Source organism: Salvelinus alpinus, chromosome 36 (assembly GCF_045679555.1).
Source record: "Salvelinus alpinus chromosome 36, SLU_Salpinus.1, whole genome shotgun sequence".
In the NCBI taxonomy this organism is placed as follows: Eukaryota; Metazoa; Chordata; class Actinopteri; order Salmoniformes; family Salmonidae; genus Salvelinus; species Salvelinus alpinus.
The window spans coordinates 16276733-16295490 of record NC_092121.1 but is presented as its reverse complement, the minus strand read 5'-3'; the positions used below and the strand labels follow the sequence as shown (position 1 = coordinate 16295490).

Genomic DNA, 18758 nt, shown 5'->3' with positions numbered 1-18758 from the left:
TATCATTAGGCAATTTCGTCTGAAAACAGAGTTTTGACTGGCCTCTATTTATATTATGTTTTAGGAAAACAGCTAACTTCCTGCATTTCAACACGGTTTGCCATGGGGCAGAGAGAAAAATCTGCAGTTTTATAATGCTATTCTACACATATTTTCATGAGTCTGAGAAAAATGTACAGTTAAGGTAATATTCTGCTACTCTTCACATTTTGCCATGATGCTGAGAGAAAATGTTGCAGTTTTGAAGTGAAAATCTCACTTTAAAAGTTAATATTCTGTAAGCTCATACCCAAATAATGTTGACTCATCCTATACTGGTATTGGTGGCCAAAGCATGAATTTTAGAAAAAACACCCCACCTCAAACGTGTATCTTAAACAGACCATTTAAAAAATGCTTGCTATTTCCTCATAGAGGATGATGTCATCCTCCTGAGGAGGATAAACTGGCCAATCAACGGTCTTTATTTTTATTTAACTAGGCAAGTCAGTTAAGAACACATTCTTATTTACAATGATGGCCTAGGAACAGTGGGCTAACTGCCTTCTTCAGGGGCAGAACAACTAATTTTTACCTTGTCAGCTCAGGGATTCGATCTAGCAACCTTTCAGTTACTGGCCCAACGCTCTAACCACTAGGCTACCTGGTCTACCTGCAATAATATTTTTTATGACTGGTATACGCCCACACCATTCTGTTGTTGGGACACACACACACACACGGACACACGGACACACACACACTTCATTACAACACAGAAAAGTATCAGAGCACAAGGTGAGACCCAGATGCAGACACAGGAGGCAGATGGTTGGAGTCTTAGATGTTTATTGATCCAAAAAGGGGTAGGCAAGAGAATGGTCGTGGACAGGCAAAAGGTCAAAACCAGTTCAGAGTCCAGGAGGTACAGAGTGGCAAGCAGGCTCGAGGTCAAGGCAGAAGGCAGGCGGGTAAAGAGTCCAGAAACAGGCAAGGGTCAAAACCGGGAGGACTAGCAAAAAGAGAATAGAGAGGGCCTCCCGGGTGGCGCAGTGGTCTAAAGGCTAGCTGTGCCACCAGAGACTCTGGGTTCGAGCCCAGGCTCTGTCGCAGCCGGCCGCGAGGTCCATGGGGTGACGCACAATTGGCCTCGCGTCGTCCGGGTTAGGGAGGGTTTGGCCGGTAGGGGATATCCTTGTCTCATCGCGCACTAGCGACTCCTGTGGCGGGCCGGGAGCAGTGCATGCTGACCAGGTCGCTAGGTGTACAGTGTTTCCTCCGACACATTGGTGTGGCTGCGCATCCGGATTGGATGAGGGCTGTGTTAAGAAGCAGCAGGTTGGGTTGTGTTTCGGAGGACGCATGTCTCTCACGAGCCCGTACGGGAGTTGTAGCGATGAGACAAGACAGTAACTACTAACAATTGGATACCACAAAAAAGGGGGTAAAAAATGAGAATAGAGAAGGCTTGGACATATAAGACAAACTGGCACAGAGAGACAGGAAACACAGGGATAAATACACTGGGGAAAACAAGCAACACCTGGAGGGGGTGGAGACAAACACACGGATAGGTGAAACTGATCAGGGTGTGACAGAAAAGCTGCTCTTTAACATACATAATAATAAAAAAATTGGAAGGAAAATTATTTAACTTGTAATTAATTATAGGTCATATTTCATAGAAATCTGGAAACACTGGACAGTTACTTTAAAGGTCGACTTTGGACAAAACCACAAATATAATATATAATATATATATATATATATATATATATAATATAATTATATCAGGTCATTTAATGCTTAAAAACAAAAACAAAACATGAATGAGATATTTGGCTACAGAAGTGAGATTTCATACCAATCTCTACAGTTTCTGTGCAAAAACAAATCCTGTGAAATGACCTCAACACATACTGGAGGAGTTACTGGCTAGCTACAAGTGGCTAGCTTAGCTAATCAACTAGCTACATCAGTCGCGAGCGCATGACCAGAATGACAAATCGATGAACCACCAAAAGTGAGACGGAAAAGCTGCTTTTAACATTTAACATTTAAGTCATTTAGCAGACGCTCTTATCCAGAGCGACTTACAAATTGGAAAGTTCATACATATTCATCCTGGTCCCCCCGTGGGGAATGAACCCACAACCCTGGCGTTGCAAGCGCCATGCTCTACCAACTGAGCCACACGGGACCATACTTAATAAATAAAAAAATGTTTTCAATTATAAATGTATGTTTGAAAATTGAGAAAGGAGGAGTTCGACTGTTTTTTGTGCGCAAAGTCAACCTTTAAAGCTAATTTCCTACATTTTGCCATTGCTTATGAAGTGTTCATATGCTACCTGCTGGGCCCCAACTAAAAAAATAAAAATATTTAAAGTAATTATTGGGGGGGGAGGGGGCAAATCGACCTGTTCTGAACATTGGAGTTGCATCATGCAGCCTTAGAAATCTCTAGCCACTTTAATAATAAAAAATTGGATGTAATAAATGTATCACTAGTCACTTTAAACAATGTCACTTTATATAATGTTTACATAACCTACATTACATCTCATATGTATATACTGTACTCTATACCATCTACTGCATCTTGCCAATGCCGTTCGGCCATCACTCATCCATATATTAATATGTACATATTCTTATTCATTCCTTTACACTTGTTTGTATAAGGTAGTTGTTGTGAAATTGTTAGGAATTGTTAGATATTACTACACGGTCGGAACTAGAAGCACAAGCATTTCGCTACACTCGCATTTACATCTGCTAACCATGTGTATGTGACCAATAACATTTGATTTGATTTAGAATGTATTAGAAATCAAAACATACAGCTTAAGGTTTGTATCACAACTAAAGTTGCATAAATAATTAAGCATATAGGAGGACCTGTTTCAAATAATCACTTTGTTAACTGTGCTCAATACAGAATAGCTGCACGTGCGCACTCCCTCTGAAATCGTTTGGGAAAAATATATTTTCTATTTTATTCAGCTATATTCAATTGTATTCCTCTTACTATAAAACTATATAAAATAATGCCATGGGAATTATAAGCAAACCTTGTCTGCTAAATGAACTAGTGCAGCCTACAGCCATATTGCATAGCCAGATCAGGGCCTAACATAAGGACGACTCAGAATATGCTATTCTGTTCTTCTGAAATAGGCAACATTTTCTTCATATCATAATTTTCTTTAGACCTGCCTAAAATAAATAGATTGATTGTAATGTGTAGGCTATATTAAATGGATTTGTTAAGAGTTTTTTTAATGTAGATGTTCCAAAGGTCTGCATTAGTGGCTTGTAGGCTATGTGTGGAAGCCTATGTACGCTAAATGTGTTTATGTTAATTAACGGTCAATTACCGTGAGACCGACAGTTATTTGCATGACACTTACCTTCTGACACAATTTCATGATCTCTACTGCCCTACTTGTTAGGAGCTCAAATAGAATTGGTTTGATCCCACCTCACAAATTTAAGTGCTCTGTGTTGTTGGTGCTGGAATGGGAAGGGGACAAGATGCTTTGCATGTAACCAATAAAGTTTTCAAGATCTATAACTTTCAAATACAAAACGCAGCATCATATGATGCAAAATGCATCATACCGGCTGTATTTCGAAAGTTATATATCTTGAAAACTTGATTTCTGACATGCAAAACATTTTGGGACTAAAGAAACAAATACCAAAAGATAGTTTTGGGTGGAGTTTTCCTTTAATTCATCTGTTCGTGCCACTGAGATTTTGTTGGGTATAGTTGATACAGTCCATCACCACCATTGACTGAATGATTAGCTATGTAGACCAATTAACAATGTTGTTATATAATGAGTTACTTCGCTTCTGTACACCAATACTGACCTGCAATTAAACACAAAGTATTTAGCTAGATAAAAACAATATTTGTTATTCTATATTCTGCTATTCTGTACAATAATATATATTGATATCTTGAAATGTTCTAACCTGAAACGCCACCTAGTGGTGACCAAACAGAATGTTTAATTACCAATAATTCACTGGTAAACAGTGAATGCTACGTTGAAAATGCTACAACAGAGGAACCTGCGGGTAAACACACTGATAAAAGCATATGGATTGGTATTTTATGAACTTAAATTGAGGGGTGGTTAGATTTACTCAAAGTTAGATTTACTCAAAATATTTAAGTTAGTATTCAGTCATTCAACCTGGTCAATCAGAGGGAGTAGGTTTTGACTTTCTAGCTAACGTTAGCTAACGTTACCTACACAGTTAACGTTAATGCATTCCTGATGAGACAACCGCATTTCCATGTCATTTGAATGTAGCTAGTGCTGGTGTTAACGTTACAACACCTAGCTGTCCACACTCAGCATTATTTGTCCGTTGTTTCTAAATGCTTAAAAGGTAGCTAGTGACCAAATATACTAGCTAAAGTTTGTGAAATAATAGCTACAGACAGTAGCTTCTAGTCGTCTAGCCAAAGCAAATTTGCAGACTTGCTGGGATTTCCCTTCGTTGTGGTTACCAATAGTCACCTTGACGCTTTACTTTAGCTAGCTAGCTAACATTAGCTATTACATTTGCTCAGATTTAACGCTGCTGCAGTCAGAGAAACATCATGGTAAGTATCGTATACTATCTAAATCAAGATAAGAGTAATTTATCACAAGTCTCCTAATACATTCTTGGTCATTCTGCAAGATCAACCCTCTTGAGATGTAATAGTGCTCAGTATAGGTTGTTGAGAGCAAACGTTAGCCAATTCCCCACAACAAGATAGCGTCTAGTTAAAGCTTACAGTTTATAACTATTCAAGTGCCAGTCACCCCCATTGACTGCAGTGAAATTAGTTTTAAAACCCCTAACCTGGGTGGGTATAATTTATTGAACGTTCTAACAGGAATCTGTTCCAAAAACTTCGTAAATAACAAGGTTGTCAACAAACAACGCATACAAATGTCATTACGTTTTTCATTCACCACGTTTATTCCGAAAAATGTCTGTCCTCGCTCTGGTAGCCTATGGACAAACATTAAGAATAAGCTATGTGGTGAGTTGATGCCTATTCGACAGCTAGTTAGCAAGGTGAATTTATCGTGCTACTTTGTATGCGTTGTTTGGCCATCTTGTATTTTACTAAGTGTTTGGAAAGTTCCACAAATTAAACACACCCCCTATTCTATGTGTTTCTAATCGATACAGGCTAAACAGAAGAAAGGACAGAAGAGTAAGTCCCTCTGATGTTGTTATTTACCCATTTAAATCCTGCACAATACAACTTGAATGGAGCTCACAGATTCATTCAATATGATGTTTTTGTACTACAGGTTCAATTGATGACATGTTAGGAGACCTGTTGGGAGATGATGGTATGTAATTACATCCCTACAACAGATCTATGACCATTCAAACTGACAAATCATTAGTATAATATACTGTACGTACACACTGTGTAGTGATGGTAAAGTTTTCCTGTTTATTTGTACAGATTTCCCAGTGAAGGCCAAAGCTCCGGCCCGTGAAGCAGGCAGACTAGGACCTCCTCTACCATCACGCAGTGGAAAACGGTGAGTTAACTGGGACTGAAAAAATGACTATTCGTGACTATTTAGATAGCGGATACTGTCAGTCTGCTTGCTAATTCTATGCGTTTCGGTTCTCCAGCTCACTATTGGGCGACGACGACTTCTTCAGCAAACTGGCTGAGGAAGCTGAAAATGATGAGGTGAGTTGGCAGGTCATACATTAAGTATGGCAGAGAGGCAGTTGACTATGTTTTCCTTCATATACATCTTTTATATTCACTTCCAATCCAGGGCTCTGATGTTTCTGAGGCTGATCCCACAGCCTTACTGGAGAGCATGAAGGTAATGATGCCTTGTTCTAATGACAAATCCCCAGGGAGTAAGCCTCCAGGCTTTATGTGTGAACATTCATAACCCAGCTGTGTCTGTTCTATCCTTACATAGGACATAGATGATATGGACGCTGATCTCTTTGGATCAAAGAAAAAGCCCAGTTCAGCTCCAGCTCAGAGTAAAGGCTCCGGCATTGGAGGACCTACGAAAAATCCTCCTAAATCAGGAAACAAGTTAAAAGGAGGAGGAATCTCAGATGAGCTACACATTGAGGAGAAGAAGCCAAGTTCTGCTCCTGCATCGGCAGCACGTGGCTACCAGAGGTTCAGCTTCACTGGTGAGCTGACTGTCCTGTCTGGGTCTTTGGCTAGTCTGGCTACACCATTGGTTATCAATGACCTGGGCCACCAAATTAGTATTAATACAATGCGAATATACATAATTGTACATTATTTCTCCCTATTGCTGCATTGCTTCAGATGATGATGACGTTCTTGCCCCAACAACTGACACAAAAGGTACCAAATCTAACAGTTGGACACATGTATAGACCAAAAAATATCAGGCCAACTGTAAAATCCATTAGAGTGGCCCTAAGTGTAGAGTTCTTAACACCATAAAGCATATCAATATCAAAACAGTATCCCCAGCTCTGGTATCATATCTGTTGTCTACAGACTTTGATGACCCTTTGGCTGACCTGTTAGATGATCTACCCATAGAAAACAAAAATGAGCCAAAAATCACCAAAAAAGCTCCTACAGAGAAATCAGTGCTGCCCCCAGACTCCCCTATCATAAAGAAAAAAGAAACAGGTTGGTGAACTTTTTTGTGTGTTTTATTTGTGAATTTATACATTTATAATTTATACATGCCCAAAAGAAGAGAGCCAGAATGTATCAAATGCATATATTTCTCCTGTAGCCTCACCAGCTCCAGTTCCAAAAAAGCGGGACGAGCTTATGTTTGATGATGACGAGGATGACCTAATGGATGCATTGGGGTTTGGGGAGAGTCCCAAAGAGAGCCCTAAGAAGAATGAGACCGTGCTCATACCAAAGAATGAGAGGTAGGGTCTCAAATGCCTCAGTCAACATCATAAGTTCCAACCAAGGCTATCACAAAACCTATGGACTATGATAAACCCAACAAAAAGTTCATTTGAAATGCACCCTCCCTGTTCCTCTGCGCTGACTGTCTCTAGCAGCAGTGAGCTCCCTCAAAGAGCACGCACCAGGCTAGATGAGATTCTGGGGCGTGGGACGTCCCCTCGCCTTCTGGAGCGCCCTCCAACAGGGGAGAGGAAGGACCCTCCGCAGCAGCAGCAGGAAAAGCAGAAGCATCATCAGGAGACCCCCACTACTAAAGGTAGCTAACACTCCATGTTTTTGTATTTAAAGTGTGATATAGTATTCTTGAATGAATTAAATGAGAGTTGTTGTTTCCCTTTGTCAGACCCCTTCCTAGAAGAAGACCTGACGTTTGGTTCCTATCAACCTACACTGGTCACTACACCTGAGGGACGACACTCACGCAGACAGTCGGTCAGGTAAGTCAGAGCTCTAGCAGAAGCCCTCCTCAGTTTGTTTTGGTCAAAGCCTGGATCAATGCTTAGTTGGGTCAATAAAAAGTCCATCATATTTAGATATAATCTGAGTTCCTGAAGCTTATTTATGTCAGCTACTGGACCAGAGTGTATGACAAAGGAAATGGCCACCATCTAAGATTAGCCACTCCTTTTCAGATTCTCCACTGAGGACAACAGTGCCTCTTCTCCTGAGAAGAAACCCAAACCCATCACCCCCACCACGCTCACCCCTACCTTTCCCCGGCCTGCTGCAGACTGGCTGGGGCTCTCGCAGGATGATGATGAGCAGGAGGAAGAGCCCCCGCCTGTACCAGAACCCTTGAAGACCCCCTCTTCGTCAGTGGGAAGCAAACCCTCCTCGTCTGGCAACCGCATTCCACAGCCATCGACAGAGACTCCAAACACCTCCTTCAAATCCCCCAAACCAGTAGGACCCAGTGTAGAGGTCTTTGCAAGCCAAAAGGACGAAGAGGATTGGCTATCAGGGGCATTGAGCAGGAAGAAGACTCAATCATCCACACAGTCAGAGGAAAAGAGAACAACCCAGGAAGACTTTCTGGAGTTTGGAAACGAGGTAGATCTGGAGTCGTTTCTCAGGTAAGGCTAGGACTAGGTAAGGCTAGGACTAGGGTACTCTACAGTGAAGGCTGGGTCATACTACCACAGTTCTAGAGAAACACCTACATTAGAAGCGACTGCTAACATCTCAGTATGTTGACATTGATTGTCTGTTACTTCCTCAGCAAACGTGGTTCTTCACCAGCTTCCAGGAGGAAAGATGCATCCACCCCCAACAAGGAACCAGGGTATGATCAACCTTAATCTAAATAGCTGTGATGTATAATATCTACCACTGCAATATTGCCCCAGTGAGCTATATGAGTTCTTTTGAACATTGAGGTCAGGATTATGTTCCTTCTCTTCAAGAGATTCTCCTCTGCCCAGGGAGCCCTCCCACAGACAGCCCAGCCCTACTGCTCACTCTACCCCAGTGAGAGAGGACCAGTTCAGGCCTGGTATGTTACTCACTCCCGTCTTAGAGGACCCAGCTAACCATGTCTATTTTCCCTCCACGTTGTGCTATTCAACTTCTACCTCATGGGAAGCATCTTTTATAACAAACATGTTTTGTTTTTCCAAGCCAAGTCTCTTTCTAGTCATTTGGCTGACCCAGAGCCTACTAGAATGTCTACCCCTATCCCAACTGACCCTCCTGAGCAGACACAGGAAACCAATCACACATTCACTAGTGACCCAGCTGAGCCAATAGGGACAAAGAGTCATGCCCAGCCCCGACCAGCTCATTCCACTGCCGAAGAAACCGAGCCTATCAGGCAGAATTCACACACAGACCACACCCCCCACTCACCTAAGACCCGTACTGAGCTTGTCACACATCCACAACCCACAGTCATGTCAAAGGCACACATCAGCTCTCCCCTCCCCACAGATACCAGTCGAGCAGTCCACTCATCTCCTCCACAATCCCCCACAATAGTCATCCAACATCCACCCACCAAACCTCAGCCTTTCCCTTCCTCTCAACTAGTCTCCCCCTTTTTATCCACAGCTGTGTCTGCTAGAGTAGGCTTCTATCCTGACCAGACCCCAGACCCCTCTCCCCTGCCAACCTCTGCTACCATTAGCTTCCCCCTGCCCCAGCAGTACCATCCACCAGCCCTGCAGGATCACAGGGAGCCAGGATGGCCAAGTCAAGCAGAGCTGCCCCCTAACTACCCTGCCCAGCCCTGGCAGTCTATGTCTGGCCCCATGCCCCATGCTATGATGCCTGGCTCTATGCGGTGTAGGTACTCTTAGGGAAACATAGGGATAGCTTATGGACAGTAGTCATTTGAATAACTTTCCAACTGTATTCGTATTTCTAATAGTTATGCCTCTAGTTTCTTATCAATCACTGGCATTGATGATGGGCAGATTGTCCTGATTGACACATACTGTTCTTGGTTTCCCAGTGCCACAGCAAAGCCAGATGCAGAACACTGCACCTGTTGTCCAACCACAGGTATGTAGAGGCCTTTCTATTTTTCGTTTATATGCCCTAAAATCATCCATAATGACATATGTTTGGAAACCATAAGTCACTTATTTAACTCTTCCTCTCTTTTAAACAGGTGTCTCTTTCAGCCAACAGTTTGCAACAACTCTTACTACAACAGCAGCAGGTGAAACAAATCTTCAATTACCTTTTCATTTGATGGAAACACTTCGCATTTCATTCGTTTTACTAATGTGAACACAGAAACCTCAGGTTTTATCAGATGTTCCCTTTTGAGAGTCTTCGGTAACTTGACTTTGGTATCCGTCTCTGACCGTAGTTGGAGTCCCAGCTGCTGGGGTTAGGGGGAGCTGCGGATGTAGCTGGGCTGCAGAGACAGAAGAGAGAGACTGAGAAGCAGAATGGACATCTAGCTTTACAGGCCAGCATCATCAAACTGGAGGGACAGGTATCTATCAACTGTCTTTTTGACAGTGCTCTTCCTCTTTCTGCCACTTCCATAAACAACATTCAGCTCTGACTACTGCGTCTTCTCTTCCAGGTGAGATCTCTACAGCAGGAGCTAGACCAGAACCAGATGTTGCTGGAGAGTGTTCAGCAGAGACACAAGCAGGACACTGAGCTCATGGAGAACACACACAGGTATGACAGGAGCTCAGAGACCTATAGAGGTCCTGCCACCACCACAGACTGAATCACTACCTCTTTACCCAAAAGAGTGTGTGTGCTTCCACCAGGGCTCGTGTGAAGCTGCTTGACGATTCCGCGGCACAGCGAGAAGCACGGGCACGACAGGAATGCGAGGACCTAGCAGAGCGCCTAGCCACCGTCACACGTATAGCTGAACAGGAGCGTATGGAGCTGCAGGCAAAGCACCAGCGCAGACTGGCCCAAACCCAGCAGGACAGAGACCGAGAGGTGGAGCGACTCAGAGACCTACAGAGGTAGGGGGCTGCAAGATACCACATTGGAGAACAAGAGATTGTGGCCATGCCTGTATTTTCTCCCTAAAGCTCAGCTATTTTCACTGCTTGTGGATAAATAATGTATGTTATCTTTATATTTCCATAATGTTCCTTAAATTTTTCTGTGTCATGGTTTCCTTCCTCTAGGAAGTCTATTTTGGAGATGAAGAAAGACCACGAGGATCAGGTCCAGAGGCTGAAGAGATTGAAGGATGAGGAGATTGATGCTGTGACCAGTGCCACATCACAAACCAGGTCACACATGCATTTCTACTCAATACTCATTTTTAACCATACTCTGCTTAATATCCGACCTTTGCATAAGAATTATACAGAGGACATGCTACATGTAACCAAACTCGTAACTTACTACAAGTTGACATCATATAGCCTCTCTCATTCTGTGTATTGGTGTTGTAGGTCCCTGACAGTGGTGATTGAGCAGATGGAGCATTTTTCCCACAGGCTGGGGGACCTTTCGTCTCGGGTGGAGAGCACCCATGAGAACACAGCCCAGGGGCTGGAGCAGGGGGCACGGCAGAGAGACGAACAGCTCCGAGGTATCATACCACTACTCAGTTTTATGAAAAGAAAACAATGATTTTCACAATACAGTAGTTTCTATTTATTTTCCCTTCAGTCAGTGAGAATGTCATGACGTTATGTGAAAGTCAGCTTGTTTACTCGTTTCAGTGATGCAGGACCGTCTGGGCCAGCAGCAGAGGGCCATGGCAGAGGAGAGAACAAGGCTCAAAGAAGTCATCGCCAAGATGGACACCCAGCTGGCTGAGCAGCAGAGGCAACTAGAGAAGGTCAGGAGTCACTCAGAGGTTAGGTCTTTGTTGACTGTGCTTCTATGACAGGTCGTCATTGTAAATACGATTCTTAATTGACTTACTTGTATAAATAAAGGTAAAATAAAAATGTTGCCATGTCACCCTGGGAAAAAATGGGATTGGAAAGAAAAACGTGTCAAGTGACTTCATTTGAGGTCTTGTGTGTCAACACAGGGCTCCAGACTAACGTTTTCAATTGGTGGCACCACGCCCCTAAAAAAGATTTTATTGGCAGCTTCACAATAGTATACATTTGAGGCACCATCTTATAAAATCATTCACAATGCTTTATTATCATATATGCAGTCACTTTAACTATACATTCATGTACATACTACCTCGACTGGGCTGACCAACCAGTGCTCCCACACATTGGCTAACCGGGCTATGTGCATTGTTTCCCGCCACCCACTTTTACGCTACTGCTACTCTGCTCATCATATATGCATAGTCACTTTAACCATATCTACATGTACATACTACCTCAATCAGCCTGACTAACCAGTGTCTGTATGTAGCCTCGCTACTTTTATAGCCTTTCTTTACTTACCTATTGTTCACCTAATACATTTTTTTGCACTATTGGTTAGAGCCTGTTTTATTGACAATTACATGAAGTTGATGCAAAGAGTCAATATTTGCAGTGTTGACCCTTCTTTTTCAAGACCTCTGCAATCCGCCCTGGCATGCTGTCAATTAACTTCTGGGCCACATCCTGACTGATGGCAGCCCATTCTTGCATAGTCAATGCTTGGAGTTTGTGGGGTTTTGTTTGTTCACCCACCTCTTGTGAATTGACCACAAGTTCTCAATGGGATTAAGGTCTGGGGAGTTTCCTGGCCATGGACCCAAAATATCAATGTTTTGTTCCCCGAGCCACTTAGTTATCACTTTTGTCTTATAGCAAGTTGCTCCATCATGCTGGAAAAGGCATTGTTCATCACCAAACTGTTCCTGGATGGTTGGGAGAAGTTGCTCTCGGAGGATGTGTTGGTACCATTCTTTATTCATGGCTGTGTTCTTAAGCAAAATTGTGAGTGAACCCACTCCCTTGGCTGAGAAGCAACCCCACACATGGTCTCAGGATGCTTTACTGTTGGCATGACACAGGACTGATGGTAGCGCTCACCCTGTCTTTTTTCCAGATGCCCCAAACAATCGGAAAGGGGATTCAGAGAAAATGACTTTACCCCCAGTCCTCAGCAGTCCGATCCCTGTACCTTTTGCAGAATATCAGTCTGTCCCTGATGTTTTTCCTGGAGAGAAGTGGCTTCTTTGCTGCCCTTGACACCAGGCCATCCTCCAAAAGTCTTCGCCTCACTGTGCATGCAGATGCACTCACACCTGCCTGCTGCCATTCCCGAGCAAGCTCTGTACTGGTTGTGCCCCGATCCCGCAGCTGAATCAACTTTAGGAGACGGTCCTGGCGCTTGCTGGACTTTCTTGGGCGCCCTGAAGCTGCCTTCACAATTGAACCGCTCTCCTTGAAGTTCTTGATGATCCGATAAATGGTTGATTTAGGTGCAATCTTACTGGCAGCAATATCCTTTCCTGTGAAGCCCTTTTTGTGCAACGCAATGATGACAGCACGTGTGTCCTTGCAGGTAACCATGTTTGACAGAGGAAGAACAATAATTCCAAGCACCACCCTCCGTTTGAAGCTTCCAGTTTGTTATTTGAACTCAATCAGCATGACAGTGATCTCCAGCCTTGTCCTCGTCAACACTCACACCTGTGTTAATGAGAGAATCACTGGCATGTCAGCTGGTCCTTGTGGCAGGGCTGAAATGCAGTGGAAATGTTTGTGGGGGATTCCATTCATTTGCAAGGGAAAAAGGGACTTTGCAATTAATCTGATCACTTTTCATAACATTCTGGGGTATATGCAAATTGCCATCACAAACTGAGGCAGCAGACTTCGTGAAAATTAATATTTGGCCACGACTGTACACCTGTTGTATTCTGCACATGTGACAAATGAACTTTGATTAAGTGTAACAGATGTTATTCAATAAATACATTACATCTAACATGTCCAAGCAGGAATGAATGATTCAAATTATTTTAATGCAACCTAATCCAGTGATTCATGAATTTTTGGTTCAAAAATAGGGCTCCAGACATTTTAGCATATAGACATGAATGTACCTTCATCTTTATGAGCGCTAATATTATATAGACCTAATTCAATTGGCGCTAATTCACCCGAGGAAATGGAAACCCAAAACACATTAGCTAGACCTAAATAAACACCTATTGCGAGAAGCATACATTCATCTAACAGTAAATGTAACATTCTAAAAGATTTGGCCGATGCGCAATTTCAGAGCCATATCAGATCCTGTGTAAAACAGTGCGCTTTGAGCTCAATAATGATCGTTAAGAAATGTGTATTATACCTACAGAAAGCGGAGACCCTTCCATTTTTAACATGGATAACTAGTTTGCTTCCAAAGTTATTTTCCCCGCAAATACATGAGGCTCGCTCATTACAGCATCCGGACCCATTGAAACAGGCAGGTAGTGGCACAGCAGACATTTGAGGATAATGCACTTCACTGTTGAACAAAAATGTTTTGATTGAGGTGACCAGGTAGAATGTACAGCTTGCACCAGTACCACCAATAAGATGTACTTGCACAGCCAAGTCAAAAGGGTCACAATTATATTCACAAAGAGAGGTTTGGTCTTAATTTGCATAAATGGTTAGCTTTTCCTTCCATTTCCCCAGAATGTTAAATATGATTGTGTTGTAGGAGCGCTGGAGAGTGAATGCAGAGCAGGCTAAGGCCGACTCATCTCAGAGAGGCCTGGACGAGGAGAGACGCTCTCTAACTCAGCACATCAGCATGGAGAGAGAGGAGCTGGAGAGGGCAAAAGTAAGACAGATACTGAGAGAGAAGTGGTTAAAGATGTCTGCCAGATCCCTACTCAAGTGTTTCCCAACCCTGGTCCTCGAGTACCCCCTACAGTACACCTGATTCAACTAATCATCAAGCCCTGAATGAGGTGTACTCTTTGGGGGTACTGGAGGACCAGGGTTGGGAAACACTGACTTAGGAGACCCCTACTCCCCTCCATGTCTAGAGTGCCCTGTTGGAGGAGCAGCAGCAGGTAATGCAGCGCTGTGCAGAGGAGAGGAGGAAGCTGGCGGCTGAGTGGACCCAGTTCCACACCCAGGAGAAGCAGAGGCAGGACCGGGCAGAGCGGGAGGCCAGCCGGGCACTGGAGAGGGACGCACACAGAGAGGGCTCCATCATCAGCATGGCACAGGTACTGCAGACTAGGATAGGACAAGAGGCTTGTATGTCTAGCATTGTCTCATGCAAACTGCCAGCGTTTTAACATGTTCAGGCAATGGAGTGAACTTAACCCAATCGTCATTACATTTCACTCACTTGATCTCAACCAATTGAGATTTGCAGAGCTTTGAAACAGGCTGTCTTCTGTAATCACCAGGAACAGGTGGACCTGAAGCTGCGTGCTGGGGAGCTAAAGCAGCATGAGGCAGCTGTAGCACGGGAGAGGGAGGCTCTGGAGAGACAGAGGGAGGAACTGGACAAGGAAAAGGAGAGGCTGAGTGGTACAGGCCTGCAGCTGAAGACACGTGCCCAGGAGGTAGAGGCCTTCAGCAAGGTCTGGACCACAATTAGCTAGCTATTGGGTTGACAGTAATGTATATAAATCATTGGTTGTTGTATGCGATAGAGTGGATGTAGCACAATGTTGTGACTGGGCGCCCTGCTTCGGTATTTGCAGCTGGCATCAGAAAAATATATTGAGGGGGAGAAGGCCCTACAGGAGTCCAGACATGTAGAGACTGAGCACCAGACCAGGCTGAGGAGCATCCACTCCCAGATGGAGAGACTGAGACAGCAGGAGCAGCACCTCCATCAGGTAAATAAGTGGGGGGGTATACCAGCCAATCTCCCACCAGCCTCTGCTGGTACACATCTGGAATGGTTCCAGTCAGTCCTCCTATAGCACCTTTGAATTGTGTACAAATCATATCCAGACTCATGGAAATGTTAGTGGTATATCAACTAACCATTTCCCCTTCTGCAGGAGAGAATGAAGATGACTGAGCAGCTTAGAGAAATGGAGAGACTCAAGCACAGCCTTCCAATCACTCCTTTCCCTCAATCTATGGACCCTATATTCACAGGTGGGCTGAGCCTTTTACAAAACAAATATTTTTCACTGAATTAACACAGAACAGCATATTTTACAATATTGTAAATACTGCAGAATTCAGACCAGTGTTGGCAGTACCTCAGATGGCCTCCACTAAGGCTGTTCGCCAGCCCTCACCCCAGTTTTCTAGTCCGGATTCTACAGAGCTCCAGGCCAGATTGGCCCTGCTCAGACACACAGCAGAGAAGGTAACTAATGCATTACTAATCAAATTGAGTGCTTACAATCAGTTTAAAGTTGGACAGTGTGAGCCAATTTCAGAGGGCCAAAACAGTTTACAACAGAAGTCAGCTTTGAAAATTACCCTAGATGTTCTAGTAAAGATGGACCAAGCAGAATAGTTTCAAAATCTTTATTGTCGATCAATGTACTTGTTTTATCTTCTTAGGATCGTGACTTTCTGCAGGACGAGCAGTTCTTCCTGGACGCACTCAAGAAAGCACCTTACAATTCAGCCTTTCACACGGATTAACTGTGGGGCTTAGAGCCCTGTGACTTTCTGGTTTTAAGTACACCATTAAACTTCATTCTTTAATGTTTGCATTGAACTTGTTTCTTTTAGGGTGTCACTGATCATTCATTTGGTAATTTCAGTTCTTGAGTCCTGTCCTTGGCACAACGTCTTTGACCCCATTACCTAAAATGAAAAACATCTAGTAAGCCAAGGAAGGGCTCCAGCAGTCAACTGTTACCTTATAAAACCAGAAAGTCAGTACATATGGATCTCCCATCAAGCCTCAGGGGTTTCTATAAGTCAACACTGCTGTTCAGACAGGGATAACATGTTTCATCACAGGCTTGTTACCCTCTTCACATCTGCACCGCCATTACTCATACCATTTAATTATCAGCCATAAGACTAATTCAGTTCATGTAGTAGTTACCTGATCTGATTCCAATGGCATTACTTGCTGTATTTTCAGGGGTTCACATCCAGGTTGGCAGACCTGTGGAGAAATTATGTTAATTTGGTTCAATGCTACAATTGCCAAAAGCATGGTGACATTCAGGGCTGTGAATTTCTCAGAGCAGCTTTATCAGGCGTCAGTTATCGCATCAGACGGCACTTCCTATGCAGCAATTTCATCTCTGAAACCACTGTCGCCATTATATCCACGGTAAAGTAAACCTAAAACCTAGCTGAGCACTTACCAATCAACTGTCCTCTTGACTCTCCGGCACTATAAACATTTGAAATATTAATACGTGTTCATCATGGTAATACTTTAATGAATCATTATCCCACAATATGAATCTCCCATCAAGTCTCAGGGGTTTCTATAGGTCAACACTATTGTTCAGACAGGGATAACTTGTTTCATCACAGACTTGTTACTACACCCTCCACAGATTTAACACCTTTACTTAGCAATCTGACCATCACTTAATGGCCAAACAGTTACCTGCTCTCACGGGAGTAACTTCATTGGAACATTTTCATGGGATCACACCCAGGTTGGCAGACCTGTAAAGAAATTACCATGTTTGGTTCACATTACCACAACGGTCAAAAACGTTATCACATTCAGGGCTGTGCATTTCTCAGAGCATCTTCAGTGCAAAGTAAACTAATCAATGTCTCCGTTTGAGTCACAAGAGACCCATAGAGGTTCTAGCAAAGTACTCACCAAGCAACTGTCCCTTCACCCTCTGAGGCCACAACACTACAAGAAAGGGTATTAATTAGTCCATTACTGCACAACTTCAATTAATGATCTTGCTATGCAACATGGCTACATATAACCTTAAACTACGCCACACAATACATTCACTCAACTGACTGCCAAAACGGACCCATTCAAATCATATGAGTCTTCCATCAAGCCTCAGGGGTTTCAGTAAGTCAACACTGTTGTTCAGACAGGGATAACTTGTTTCATCACAGGCTTGTTAATTAAACTAGGTAGACACTTCAGACCTGTTCAAATCTGACTGTCATCAAACTGCCCAATTTTGAACTGGTCAAACGTAATCATGGAGATTGTTTCACCTCTTGACTGGCTACAGCTCATAGGACTTCTGACGTCCATCCACGTAGTTAAGATGGGAGTCCGTTCAACGGTTCTGAAAGGTGCAGATAAAGATCAGACGGATACATAGCTAACCACATGCAATAAGATACAATATAGAGTGTAAACAATGTTTCCGCGCTAGTAAATTAATCATAAGTGTGCCGCAAATGTTGACGCAGACCACCACGTTCCCACACCTCAGGCGACCTGCACCAGTGATTACTAAACAAAATCCCAACACTAACTAAAACCCGTTAAGTGATAAGGAAAATCAGGTAACATATGTTCGAACCTGATCTACAGAAACGCCAGGGTGGACTTTTAGTCGCTCTCTTGTAAGTCGCTCTGGATAAGAGCGTCTGCTAAATGACTTAAATGTAAATGTTCTAGAATGTTATTTAAACAGGCCAGGCCTAGACTTTTGGTTAGAAAGTTAGCTTGCCATGTGGCTAGCAGTTAGCGAACTAGCTACTTCTGCACATGGCTAATAGTTGTAACTTACAATTTACACTCATGGTGGCTGGTCGACACTGGAGTTCGTAGAGTGTCTTTGAAGCATTTTGCTATGAGTTGATGCAGATATTAACCCCCCCTAAAAGAAAATCTACCGGCCACATAGCCTCCGCACAACATACGTTCGAAAGACTGAAAATGTGCTTACGGTAGGTATTTATACATTTAAATACGTCATACCCCCCATGTGACCAATCTTGGACCAGTAGGGAGTGGGTTTGAATTTCCCAGAGCAGACCTCAAGTGGCGCACATATCAGGAAGGTTACTCACTCAGCGGTTGGGTTGGGTGACTTAATGTTTTAATCAGTGGTTGCAATCTGTCTCAGTGAATGCACCTATTAATACATATTTGTGATTTAATTTCCATATTTTTCTTCTTTCTTTGCCCTCTGTTGCAAGCCAGTGTCCCTTGGTGCACATTTATGCACGTGTGGCACACTGGGAGGCATAAACTCCAGGACATAGCAGGCATATATCCGATTTTGTGAAATAATAATGGAAATATATATACCGGTAGTCTAGAGCTAAATGATTGAACAACATAGGATATTCTGACCATATAGCCTACAAATAGACAAATGAGAGCCTTGGTTTGAAAATACCTAATTGCATTTGGTGAGGCTATAAGAGAGTAATCAATCTAAAGCATTGCATCTCGTCTTTCCTAATAATATTCTAACATCAATAGATCGTATTATTTGCTACTGGTAAAATAGGGCTCTTTAAGTAGCCTAGCCTATTCATTATCCACGAGGTAAATAGCAAAGCGGTAAATAGGCCTAACTGATCAA

General features: G+C 43.2%; 1 protein-coding gene, 1 long non-coding RNA gene and 3 other non-coding genes across 18 annotated transcripts; 1 reads left to right on the top strand and 4 right to left on the bottom strand.

Annotated features, from left to right (window-relative positions):
* Positions 1 to 3987: 3987 nt before the first annotated feature.
* LOC139565535 (fas-binding factor 1 homolog) lies at positions 3988 to 15975 on the top strand. Of its 14 annotated transcripts, none has more exons than XM_071385972.1 (31): positions 3988 to 4068; positions 5185 to 5209; positions 5310 to 5351; positions 5471 to 5549; positions 5647 to 5707; positions 5799 to 5849; positions 5952 to 6177; positions 6320 to 6358; positions 6563 to 6655; positions 6765 to 6909; positions 7045 to 7208; positions 7296 to 7389; positions 7585 to 8025; positions 8172 to 8234; positions 8356 to 8444; positions 8999 to 9232; positions 9402 to 9451; positions 9561 to 9611; positions 9765 to 9893; positions 9987 to 10087; positions 10183 to 10389; positions 10558 to 10665; positions 10831 to 10970; positions 11104 to 11240; positions 14003 to 14125; positions 14334 to 14519; positions 14706 to 14882; positions 15006 to 15143; positions 15312 to 15411; positions 15495 to 15628; positions 15829 to 15975. In XM_071385972.1, exons 1-31 carry the CDS (start codon positions 4045 to 4047, stop codon positions 15910 to 15912), a joined length of 3735 nt encoding a protein of 1244 aa, XP_071242073.1. In that variant the 5' UTR covers positions 3988 to 4044; the 3' UTR covers positions 15913 to 15975. The 14 variants fall into 14 exon arrangements, with proteins under 14 accessions (XP_071242073.1, XP_071242067.1, XP_071242069.1 ...); XM_071385966.1 differs by having other exon boundaries at positions 6518 to 6655; positions 7048 to 7208; XM_071385968.1 differs by having other exon boundaries at positions 6518 to 6655; positions 8374 to 8444.
* LOC139565537 (uncharacterized) lies at positions 15779 to 18106 on the bottom strand. Its single transcript, XR_011672919.1, has 7 exons — positions 17955 to 18106; positions 17431 to 17504; positions 17069 to 17104; positions 16844 to 16905; positions 16593 to 16621; positions 16325 to 16387; positions 15779 to 16077 (listed from the first exon to the last, which is right to left on the bottom strand). It is a non-coding gene; the product is annotated as an uncharacterized lncRNA (long non-coding RNA).
* LOC139565565 (small nucleolar RNA SNORD49) lies at positions 16462 to 16534 on the bottom strand. Its single transcript, XR_011672932.1, has one exon. It is a non-coding gene; the product is annotated as a small nucleolar RNA SNORD49 (small nucleolar RNA).
* LOC139565563 (small nucleolar RNA R38) lies at positions 16702 to 16773 on the bottom strand. The gene has a single exon (XR_011672930.1). It is a non-coding gene; the product is annotated as a small nucleolar RNA R38 (small nucleolar RNA).
* On the bottom strand, positions 17260 to 17331 carry LOC139565564 (small nucleolar RNA R38). The gene has a single exon (XR_011672931.1). It is a non-coding gene; the product is annotated as a small nucleolar RNA R38 (small nucleolar RNA).
* Positions 18107 to 18758: the final 652 nt, after the last annotated feature.